The sequence below is a fragment of the Silurus aristotelis genome (assembly GCF_946808225.1).
Source record: "Silurus aristotelis genome assembly, chromosome: 9".
In the NCBI taxonomy this organism is placed as follows: Eukaryota; Metazoa; Chordata; class Actinopteri; order Siluriformes; family Siluridae; genus Silurus; species Silurus aristotelis.
The window spans coordinates 19,891,268-19,902,932 of record NC_139582.1 but is presented as its reverse complement, the minus strand read 5'-3'; the positions used below and the strand labels follow the sequence as shown (position 1 = coordinate 19,902,932).

The window sequence follows — 11,665 nt, the reverse complement described above, 5'->3', positions numbered from 1 at the left end:
GTGAGGAGTTCTCTATGAAAACATTTTCAATAGATGAACACCTCAAAATACTGTCTGGAGAGTAAATTTCACTTTGTGTGTAATCTGTTTGAGAAAACAAGCTTTTTTTTTTTTTTTTTTTAATGAGGACCTACAAATTCAGTGGATTCTTCATATGTATTAAAGCACCACAACTGTTTCCATCACTGCTGATTAGCATGAACCAGTTTAATAATAATAATAATAATCCAGAATTAGGTTGTCTTTCTCTATAAATTAAATATATAGATTTAAATATATAAATTTCTCTTTTGCTGCTGTGCCAATTAACTCTAATACATTTGTCACTGTCATTTATGGTACTGATCATTTAAACTCTGCAAAATTAAATATATAAATTAACATTTACTGAAACTTAAAAAATACAATTATTACTTCGCTATCACAATCACAAAACATAGTCAGAGTCCTGACTACACACACGTCACACTCCAACAAAAAAAAAACTTTTCTTTTGGGTTTTTTTTTATTTTATTTACTCCAAATATAAATGACAAATACATGCTTCCATTTTCTTGGTCATATTTAAAAGTCATTTGGGTACATAACACACACAAATCCTTCTGGTCTTATCTTTAGAACAGGTGTGTGTTGTGCACCTGGAGATGAAACGTCCAAAGTCATGCCCAAAATCATGCCTACGGACATCGACGCTACCGAAGATAAAATGCTGCTACAATAATTTTTTTCCCCAAAGAGAATATTTGGTGTATATTTGGTAATATTCGATATACCTTTCCCGACTTTTCAGACAAATCAGGTGCAAGATCACTAGGTGTTCGTCTTCCGTGATCATCTTTTGCATTAAAAGTGTAGATTTGTATGCATTCTGACAAAAGTGTGCCCCCTGGTGTTAGAGGGACTAGCAATAAGATGATGTCTTTGGAGAAACGTCCTTGTGTCCTGTTATACAGTGAGATTCAAAAATGTGAGACCAGCTTTAAACCTGGAAATAACAACGTTGTAGGATTTGGACAAATGTGAACAAAAAGGGAAGAGTTTAACGTTAATACTTAGTGTTTATTCGACAGTTCATAGATGTAATTGCAAGTCCTAGTTTAAAACATTCGGCCGTAAAGGACGTTAGTAAGGTCGGGTACTGATGTAGGGTAAGGAGGCCTGGGATGCAGTCCATGCAACACTTCTGCCCATTATCTTTAAATGGCTGGATATTGGGCGTTCCAATACTTTTGGATACTCTGTATAGTTAGTGTCGCCTTGTGTTTCGGACATTTACGGTTTGTTCTTTACACTTCGATCCGATAAAATTGGTGTAGGTCGGACAGAGGGACACTTTCGCAAACTCGTGTCCAAACCGAAAAAATGCAATGTGAGTTTTGTGCTCTTTTGCACTACTAGTGGTTACATATTGTTTTTCTTTGAATGTGCCGTCCCTCCTACGGAGCTTGGAGGAAATATGACCTCCGGTGGTCACTTTGTTGCGACGAGTATAAGCAGGCGAGGCTCTCGATCCTACTTATATTGATGGTTATATAGCTTGTAGTGATTTTTTTTTGTCTTACCGAAGAAAAAACTAATTCTGGTCCCAGACATTTCAACCCCACCGTATACCTACTCTATTTTACATGATAATTTTTATCTGTCATTGTGTTTAATGAAAACGTTTTTTGACTAATCTAGTTCATATAACAGCATTAAGAATACTCCACAACAAAGTCTAGGGTAGAGCTTTGGCAAGAATTGAAGGCAGTTTTTCACACCACACTGCTAACATCATCTTAAAACAAGCATGCGTGTCTTTACTCATGCTAAATATTCATCCATATATCGTAAAACTGGAATTAAATCAGGTGTGTCCAAACAAACAGTCGTGGCCCCCCCCCCGATATAGCCGATGTAACGGTACAGCAAAGAGTTTAAAGGAGCGTCTTTAACGAAGACGCTGTTCAGGACAATTTACATGTCATTCTTAATTGATTAGCCCTTGCTCAAACAAACAGTGCATATTTATTCATAGTGCAGACAACGAACACAACCAGCACCTCGATATCAAGGACCGAAATCAGCAATCATCTGTCAAAGGAAAAAAGAAAGAAAAAAGAAAGAAAAAGAGAAAAGGTTCGCAAGCAGAGGTATTAGTTGCATGCCATACAGTCATTCTCGAATTTGTGTCGTTTACTCGCACTCGTCCATTTCCTTTTTTATCTCGGCAACGTAATGATGCTCTTTTCCAAACGCGATGTTCATGATGTCGATAGCCTGAAATAGAAATCGAGCACGCAAGTTTCAATGTTTTTTATTTTAATAACAACACAACTTCTTAGTTGTGAAGCTTACCAATAGAGGTCGGCGATTCATCGAACTAGAGGCAAAAATCCATACTGATAGTTATTCCGGGTTGCGTACAGTACAGGGCTCTAGAGGTTTGAATGCGTGCCTTTTTATTTTCCTCAATATTTGCTAAGATAATTAATACATTCATATTTCATTTAGCACCTTTTCATAATTCAGTACTGCTTTCATTTTTGTAATAAATTTCAGTACTATTTAAAATGGATTATTATTATTTTTTTAATCCAGTGCCCATATAAAAAAAAGCTTCATTGGTTATTGGCAAATACAATCTATACAAACCAATAGGTATGCTGCTTCGTGAATATCACAACACTACTGAGACCGAGGCGTGTCCTAAGAGTCACATATAATAGAGATTACCATGGCAGAGGTAGAGCTGCATCTTCCTAGAAACAGAACAGGAAACAACTGTCTGGTTTAGGGCTGAAACTATTCCTCGAGTAACTCGAATACAAAAAAACGATCCTCAAACGAAGTACTGCATTTACCCACGGACCATTATTACTGACGCACCACCCGCTAAACTCTGGAGCGCTCTGGACAGGTAAACACCAAAGATGCTGCTGAATGAAAAATGGCGGAATGGGGAGAAGATTCATATGGAAGCCCATTTCCGGCACATAAAAAACAAAGTTTGCCTAATTGCGACTTTATTTCTCGCCATTTTGTTGTAATATTTTAATTAAATGCACTAAAGGGGTTTCATTTTCACAGATATCCTTTTATGCAATTGCAGCAATAAAGTTCTTCTTATCCAGTGGAATATTCAGTGGAATACTCGATTACTAAAAATACAGCCGTAGTCTGGTTTTATTAAAAAAAAATGTTCCCGCTATATTATTTTGGAATGACCTCAAATTCAAATAAAGTCACTAAAATGCTTTATTTGTACGGTAACATGGAAACATGCGAAGTTGTGAAAAGCTGTGTGGGTTAAGAGACCGGATGTTTCAAAAAATTCGAAAAACACACGATACCTTTTGTAAAGCCTTCACCCCTTGCGTTTTTTTCTCCAGTCCCATGTAAAGTCTTCCCAGCTTCAGGTACATAGAAGCCACGTTGAGGGAGTACTGAGGATAATGCACACTGTGAGTGGAAGAAAACGTGTCGGTGTTAAAAATAAATAAATAAAAAATCGTCATGGTTATTTTAGATCAACAATCTTTATCTATACAAATAATCCATTAGACCTGTAGGGATGCACAATTTTCTCGCCGTACTTCAGGGCTCCGTCCCAGTCCTGCATGTAGAGACACACGCCCATAGCCTGGTACATCATGTGCAGCATGTACACGTTGGTGTCCACAAATAGGGATCCCATTTTCTCCAGACTTAACTCGCAGATCTCGAGCAGCTCGCTGGGAGGCGCTGTGAAGTCAAGGACCTTTATAAGTCGACCGCGTGTGCTTAAGTGTCTTGATGAGCGTCAGGTGACTTGTGAGCGCCGATTTTGCCAAAATTGATTCAGTTTGTTCCCTATTAAAGCACGGGATTCTATATAGCAGAGTAGCCAGTAGAGCTATATTTGTTCTTTCAAAATATCCATTATAGTTAGAACACAAGAGATCACGTTATAAATGTTATTCACAGTAAAAAAAAAAAAAAAAAAGATTACTACGAAGAGAAAATGGATAGGAAGGATATTCTTATAGTGCTTGGCTCTTCTGAATTCCTCGATGACGTTCCTGGCATACACCACCATTTTCTGAACGTCTTCAGGCTCTGGAGGAGCACTCAGTTTCTGGCGAATCTCCATTTTGGCTTTGTCCTGTAAAGTCGCATACAGTAAATGAGTATATTCAGGGGTTTTGGTGGGTTTCAAAAAGTCAAACTTTAGACTTTGTAAAACCTGTTATAACCATTAAACTTTAGGATTTTGAAAGATTTTTTCAAACTAAGTATCGCTAAACCCCATAGCTGACAAATTTAATCCGCTTTATTATCCGAGTTATATTTGAACTAGCGCAGGAAAGAACTAAAACACCGCAAACATTTCAAAAATGCTGCGGGAGCATTTCAATGGGCATTAGAGGTAGTGTTTCAAAGACATCGCAAAAAATATATATATATTGTTTTTAAGACTGCGCGGAAACCCTGATCTTACAGTCCTCCACCTTTTATCGCGGTAGTTAACGTGTCAAAACCGACCACGATAAATGGACGCCACCCCAAAGAATAGAGCGAGGTGAATAATTGTGAGAATTCCTAGAAATGTCACATTTATAGTGAGTACTGTAATACAAAATTTGATCTGTTAAAAGCAGGAAAAATGGGCAAATTCTGGGACATAATGTCAACATTTACTTTTACACAATTTGGCAGACGCCCTTATCCAGAGCGACTTACAACTTAAGGGCCTTGCTCAAAGGCCCAACGGGGCAGCTTGGTGGTGCTAGGATTTAAACTTGTGGTGGTGGATAGTACCAACTCAGTGGTCCATGAAAGTTTTAGTAAAATGAGCCCACTCTACAGTCTTTAGACACATGTTCAGGCTGAGTGGTTTTCTGAGCGAGCATAATGTTTTGGTAGGGTGATAGCAGATGCACTGTCACACTCTAGTTGTGTGAATTCTAAAAAAAAAACATGACTGATTACATTCCCACTAGTCAGCGGGGGTCTGTGAGAAACATTTGGCGCCGACTAAGAGACTCTGCTGGGGTGTAAACGGCTGCGCAGCAGTAAAGGAGGAGATTTACACACACTCCAGATCGTGTTAGTGCTGCTAGCTAGAATGGACGTGGGGGAGGGAGATGGCGCAGGTGTACTGGAAAGACCCGGGACTCTACTCTGCTTTAAGGTAGCAATACTGCCCCCATATGAAATACATTATTGGTCACCTTGCAAGCTTCATACTTGTAGGCACCAAACCTGATGTGTTTCTACTTAAACTAAAGTGTAGCTTTTTTTTTTTTTTTTACTTTATATATTAAAACTTAATACGTAAAATTTTTACTCTCATCTTTTACTGTTAGCAACTGCAACCAAACAATTTCCCTATGAGATCAATGAAGTATTCTGATTTTAATGGACTGGTCAGAGTTATTCTCGTCATACTTTTCCATCGACGATTGATGTACACAAACATCTTACAAATAGCTAAAAAGTAAAAACTAGCTTGCTAGCCAGACGGGTTAACCACCGAACAATGTCATGTATAGGGGGCACGAAAACGTCACCTTTGATTTAGTGGTACATTCCGTGCAATCGCAGGTAAAGAAGTACGAGTCCTTCAGCCTCTCCATTCGGTCCTCAGTGGGATAAAGGAGGTCAATGTAACTGTTGAAAATCTGTCAGGAAAGAGTGGGTTACTGTATTGTATTATGACATCTAGCACTAACGGGTTGCTGAAATATAGCCGACGCTTCTACGGTACATTTTCCGATGCGTCTAGCCTCGAACTCTAGTAAGATTCTCACCTCTTCTCCAGGGCTGATTTTCTGAACAGCACGGACCTCTGCTCCTGTGCCCTTATAAGTCACGATCACGTTCGGACTACAGCTGTGGTTCATCAAAGCAACACTGGGATACAAAAAAAAAAAAAAAAAGTTGGTACAAAGTTGAGAAAAAAAAAAAGTTAAATATTAATATCAGAAGTCTGAGAGGGACACGGCGTAACGTCTCGCTCACTCTGGAAAGACCGCCGAGCCCAAGTGAGACAACTCCTCATCCTCGATGGTAAAACCGTTACAGTTCACCTGGAACACAAAACGGCTTTGCGGTCAGTAACAGGCTCGGGTGAGAACGCGGCTTTCTGCTATTGATTGAGGGTGAGGTGTGTTTGAATGCTTTTTCTGAGAGCTCAACATATAAAGTAACGTACCTGCGCAAACAGTTCTGTGAGGACGTCGTTACTTGGAATATCCAGATACTTCGAATAAAAGTGATGGAGTGCAGCGGTATCAGTTTGGTTCATCTCGTTTTTCTCGTTGTCGATCTTGTCCATATCTTGAGTTCAAAGAAAAAGGGGTTGTGTTAAAAGGTGTATAAAAACAATATTAAGAATTAGTAAATTTTTTTTTTAAACAAATGTAAACTATTAAATATAATTTTTTCTATTTATTCAATTTTAGTTAATTAATTTAATTTGTGCCAATTTAATTGATTTCTCCGTTTAACCCATAAGTGTTTTGCATTAATTTGATTACCTCTTTTCTTTTTATAAACTTTTTTAAATAAAATATTTGCATAAATTATTTAATTTATTTATATATTCATTTTGAGTAAAAAAAAAAAAAAATTAAAATGTAAACTATTGATGTTCACAAAGGTTAATAATAAACTGTGCTAATAATATTTTTTAAAAAAAATTATAAAAAAAAAAAGCTGCAATTTTCTTTTCTTGAATTTTTGCATTTTCTCCGCTGACGTACCGAAATTAAACCGTAACTTAATAGCGGAGGTTTGCACCAAACTGTAAATTTTTGTTTTCTGTTACACCTCAGCATCTAAGCCATCTTCCATGTTCTGTCTTTACCTTTTCGGATTTGCCATTATAGGTAGACCTGCTTGAAAACCTGTACTCTATCACATCACGGCACAGCACAATAACGACATGCATGGTTACTTTACTTAATCCTGGTACTTAAACCATTGACGTTTCTAGAAAAACAGTGGAGCAACATCTCTTTGACCGCCACTTAAATACGCACTGACTCTACAGACGCCGCTCTCTGCTCGTTATGCTCCCAGACCGTGACAATCATCAGATCCTAATGTGTATAAATGTTGATTCTAATAGACTAATATTTGCCCAGTGCTTCATAATCCTTTTGAGAATTCAAGCTGAACTTTAGCCAGAACGAGAGCTTTTATTCGAAACTTGGACTTACGTGATTCAAACTCTTTCAAAGATAACAGTCTTTCGGACTGAGTCGGCTCCGTCTGGACTTTCTAACAAAGAGAAAAGAGAGAAATTTCAAACAACACTGTCGGATGACGATACGGCAATCCTTACACCAACAAATCTATGTCTAATATGTTCACACAAACTCGTGTCTACCTGAAATATTTAGAATTACATCAGTGGGCTTGGTGTAGAGTGGACTGGAAAGATTGATATATTTGTATATATGTCTTTAGATTAAATGTTCAAACCACGAACCCCCCACCTGCACATACCTGTTTTACGATGATCCTAGCGACCAGTCGCACCGTTTCCGAGGGACACCAGTTTTCCCCGTAGGAGCACATAGCGGAACACTCCAGCTTGTGCATGGACCAGTCGCCTTTCTAAAGGTGAAGAGCAAAGCAGCTACTTAAATCAGTCTTCCTCCCTATACAAGCCCAAATCTGACTCATGAAATGGCTGACTTGATGTAGATTACAACATATAAAAAAAAATAATAATTCTAAATTTCTAAGGTGACCCACTCTGGTTTTATATAGATGTTGTTACGTTATTTTGACGTAAAAATTGCTATTCTTTTTAAAAACAATTACGTATATAGAAACCAGACCCTTTTTCCCCTAGTGATTAGGACTAGAAGTCATTGTTTTCATTCATTGTTTTTTTTTTTTCAGATTAATCTGTACAGATTGATTGCTAAAAGTATCTGCAATAATCCATACGATCGTTTTTCAGGGTTGAGTTATAGATTACCAGAGCGGCCTCTAGAGGCGAATCGCTGATCACCAAATTTGACCCTTCTGAAACAAATGAACTTAACTTTTCAATGACCACAGGATGTGTCTTCCGACACGGTTGTTAGCAGTATATTTAAAATACAAACAGATCTAAAGAAATCACGTGTCCTTGTAAGACCGGGTTCCTGTGAGTTACCGGGACTCACACTTAAATCCAAACTTGTTTTTTAATGTGTTGACACCAAGTTTGGATTTACCTTAGTACACCATTTAAGATCACCCCTGTTAGGTCAAAGGTTCAGGATGAAATGGCAATCAGGCAAAAGCTGAAGCCGGTTTCCCCCATTTCGTCCATTCACAGATCACGCTACACTTCTCGCTCCATTGAATTCCATTTACCTGGACTGTGGAGACAAGTACGCAAGTTTCGGATGTCAATGCGTTCCAAAGTTCAAGTATGGTGACCTTTGATGAACATTGAATTGCGGTGGCGACATTTACCTAAACAAATTTGATATATTTAGCTGCTGTACTCGCAGCAGGTTATCCAAAGAAATGATGTACAGTAACCGCAGCTTTCTTCACCGTTCCACCTTAACTGGTTGCAGTTATGAAACTATACCAGTAGAGGGCTCCAATCTGTTTTAAAAAAAGAAACAGGGACGCATCCAATTCAAAAGTCAAATAACCAATTTCAGCACGTTTGTTAATATAATGATATAAAAATATCTCAAGTCTTCATTAGAAGGACCTTTTTTTTTTATTTAAATGTCTCTATATAATATATGCTCAAAGATATTAGGACACCTGTTTTTCCCCAACTATATGTGGTTCTTCATCAAACTGTTACCATAAAGTCGGAGGCACGCAACTGTCCCTTTGCACAAAGCCAGTTCCAGATATGTTTTCTCATGGGTTAAAGTGTAAGATCTCCTGCTATGAAGTTCTAACCTTAACCATATTAAACACCTTCAGGATGAATGTGAATGATGACTTCACCCCAAGACCTCCTCATCTCACCTACATCAGAACATGACTACATCAGTACATGAGTACAATAACCACAAATCTACACAAGCACACTTAAGAAAATCTAGTGGAACATCTTCACAGAAGAGTGGAGGTTATTCTAACAGCAAATTGAGACTTAATGTGGTATGCGATGTTCAAAAAGCTGTTATGCTGAATCAGTCAAGACTATTTCAAGTCCTGCTTTTTTTAGCCCAACTCCGAAAAACACCCCCGTCCCCAAGGCATGTTGCTAAACATATGAGCCGACTGTGGTGTCCCTACACAAACACTGATAGGCAACAAATCAACCAGAAAAACAAGTGATTTATCAGGCGATGGTTTAAAAGCTATTAGCCGTTCTATTTTTATTTTATACACCACTTTTAGTCCCGATTCTTAGTTCATGTCAAGATATATTTATGTCTTCTTTTATTGTGATTCATTTCAGAACAGGTTATAAAGAATGACTTTCGTGTGAAAGTGTAATATTATTATTATTATTATTATTACAGTAATCCCCCGCTTTATCGCGGTTCGAAACTCGCCCCCCTCTGGTTTATCACGGAATTGCATTTGCCATATAATTATTTAGTTTGGCTGATTTTCCCGGTCTCTCGCGGAATTGTTTTTATGGAGTTTTATGTTAAAATAATAAAATGTATTAATAATAATATAATTATCAATAAAAAAATAAAGCAAAATGTTAATACAGTACAGTACTGTAAAGATAAAATTGCTTTTTTTGAGGTGACGTCCGTTTTTCGCGGTTTTAAAACGCGACAATCAGGGGATTATTGTATTATTAAGAAGAAATATCAATAATAATAATAAAAGTTACAGATTACAATACAACTATACATATTGAGTACAATTATGTACTTGTGCATCTTTGGTGCTTGGCCCCCTAATACTACTACTACTACCACTGATAATAATAATAATAATAATAATAATAATAATAATAATTATTATTATTATGACTACAAAATATACAACACACCTGATTATTATGCATCTTTGTTGCTTTACTCCCTAAAACTACCACCACTTATTTTATTGTTTACATTTATTTAAATAAATAAATGCATAAATAAAGAAAAAGTTGGAAATGAAGATAAACACAGTTGGAAGTGCATAAAATAAATAAAATGCATTTGGAAATAAAAAAATATATAGAAATGCAAAAATACATTTTATAATAAACCATTTTTATTAATTAACTGATCATTTATTTCTACGTTAGTCACATTTCATCCCCATTATAAAACGCATCAAACGGTTGAACAGGTGAATAGTACCCCCTAGCGGCGTCTCGCGGTATCTGCAGTTTTTAAGGTGGAACTGCCAATGCGAATAAAAAACTGCGAAACAAAACCAGTCTTAAGCATCGCCTTTGAAGTAAAATATAAACGACACTGGCTGCAAACTGCACATGCTAAATATTTGCGGTCTCTGGATCTGGGAACTGTGTGGAAGCGGATAAGGAGACGTGTTCGAGGCCTACCTGACATTCCACGTTGCAGTAATAGGCCTGCTTACACTTGCCACACTTGGACAGACCTTCCCTTCTGTGGAGAAGAAAAAAGTCACTTATTAACGGACCCGCTTAAAAAAAAAAAAAAAAAAAGCCATGGGAATGTGAGAGACCAGACGCAGCGCTGTGGCAGAACCCGAGCAGGATACCTGGTGAAACAGAACTCGCAGTGGGCCCCTCTTTCATTCACGGTCAGCACGTAGCAATACGCCGGACACGCGAAGACCAGGTCTCCCACCTCGAAATGCTTGGTTGCTCTGACACCACGGCCTTTTCCTGGGCTGAGAAACCTCTCACAGCCCTCAATCCCCTCACACTTCATCTTCTCCGCTCGGTTCCGGGGATTTCAGCAAAACACCCACAACCACAGTCCCGATCCAAACCCAAACACACCACGTGGTCACAGAAAAACAGGTTTACGCTCTTGCCTGGGTTGCCAGGTATCCCTAAAACATTCATACAGTTAAACACCCATTCGAAATAACTTACAAGTCCAATACACCAACATAACATAGAAACACTCAAACATAAACAATTAAAAAATAATAATCATAATCCATAAACGTACATCTACGCTTAAATATAAACATTTCAAAACAGCCTATTATTAAAAACACCTGGCAACCCGAAGCACAATTTGACAATATTACTGGCGCAGTCCTAAAGCCCGCATGGTATCATCCTGACTAAAGAAAACAATTACGTCATTGGACACGGCCACTAACTCCATCTAGTGGGTGCATTTATTTACTCTAATAATTACTATTTTAATAAACGAATTAATCTAATAATTAATATTCTAATAAACTCTATCAACATCAAGGTCTTGTGAAGGGGGTTATAACGATGATTGCATTAAGATGGGTGATTATAGGGTTAGTGTTTAATTATTTATGAATTTGTTAACTTGTAAGGAATATATGAACATGTTTTTGTTTTTTGGTGTTGTGCATATTTTTTTTTATATTGTGCTTTGTTCGAAATAAAAATTTAAAGAAATATATTTGGGACATACTAAAACGCTTAACGTGGAAAAATCCCTTATCGCTTGATGCGTTTTTAAAAGACCAAATTCAGTAAACGCAATAATAATAAAGCATACCATGTGCAGACAAGTACATGAGTCCCGAATAAGAACATAACACGTTTAATTACACGTTAAACGTTTTTAACAGAAAAGAA

General features: G+C 37.4%; 1 protein-coding gene across 1 annotated transcript; it reads right to left on the bottom strand.

Moving 5' to 3' along the window:
* Nucleotides 1–486: 486 nt before the first annotated feature.
* smyd2a (SET and MYND domain containing 2a) lies at nucleotides 487–10,895 on the bottom strand. Its single transcript, XM_083550504.1, has 12 exons — nucleotides 10,633–10,895; nucleotides 10,454–10,517; nucleotides 7,474–7,584; nucleotides 7,185–7,245; nucleotides 6,176–6,300; nucleotides 5,983–6,050; nucleotides 5,772–5,874; nucleotides 5,532–5,642; nucleotides 4,000–4,123; nucleotides 3,546–3,720; nucleotides 3,333–3,441; nucleotides 487–2,259 (listed from the first exon to the last, which is right to left on the bottom strand). The coding sequence occupies exons 1-12, from the start codon at nucleotides 10,803–10,805 to the stop codon at nucleotides 2,176–2,178; spliced, it is 1,308 nt and encodes a 435-aa protein (XP_083406630.1). The 5' UTR covers nucleotides 10,806–10,895; the 3' UTR covers nucleotides 487–2,175.
* Nucleotides 10,896–11,665: the final 770 nt, after the last annotated feature.

Bases quoted from the DNA above. Each gene is read 5' to 3' on its own strand.
- smyd2a (XM_083550504.1), bottom strand. From the start codon at position 10,805: ATGAAGTGTGAGGGGATTGAGGGCTGTGAGAGGTTTCTCAGCCCAGGA. The intron at 7,246-7,473 runs GTATGTGCAGGT...TCTCTTTGTTAG, and splicing joins CTAGGATCATCGTAAAACAG to AAAGTCCAGACGGAGCCGAC. The intron at 6,051-6,175 runs GTACGTTACTTT...TTTGTGTTCCAG, and splicing joins TCACAGAACTGTTTGCGCAG to GTGAACTGTAACGGTTTTAC.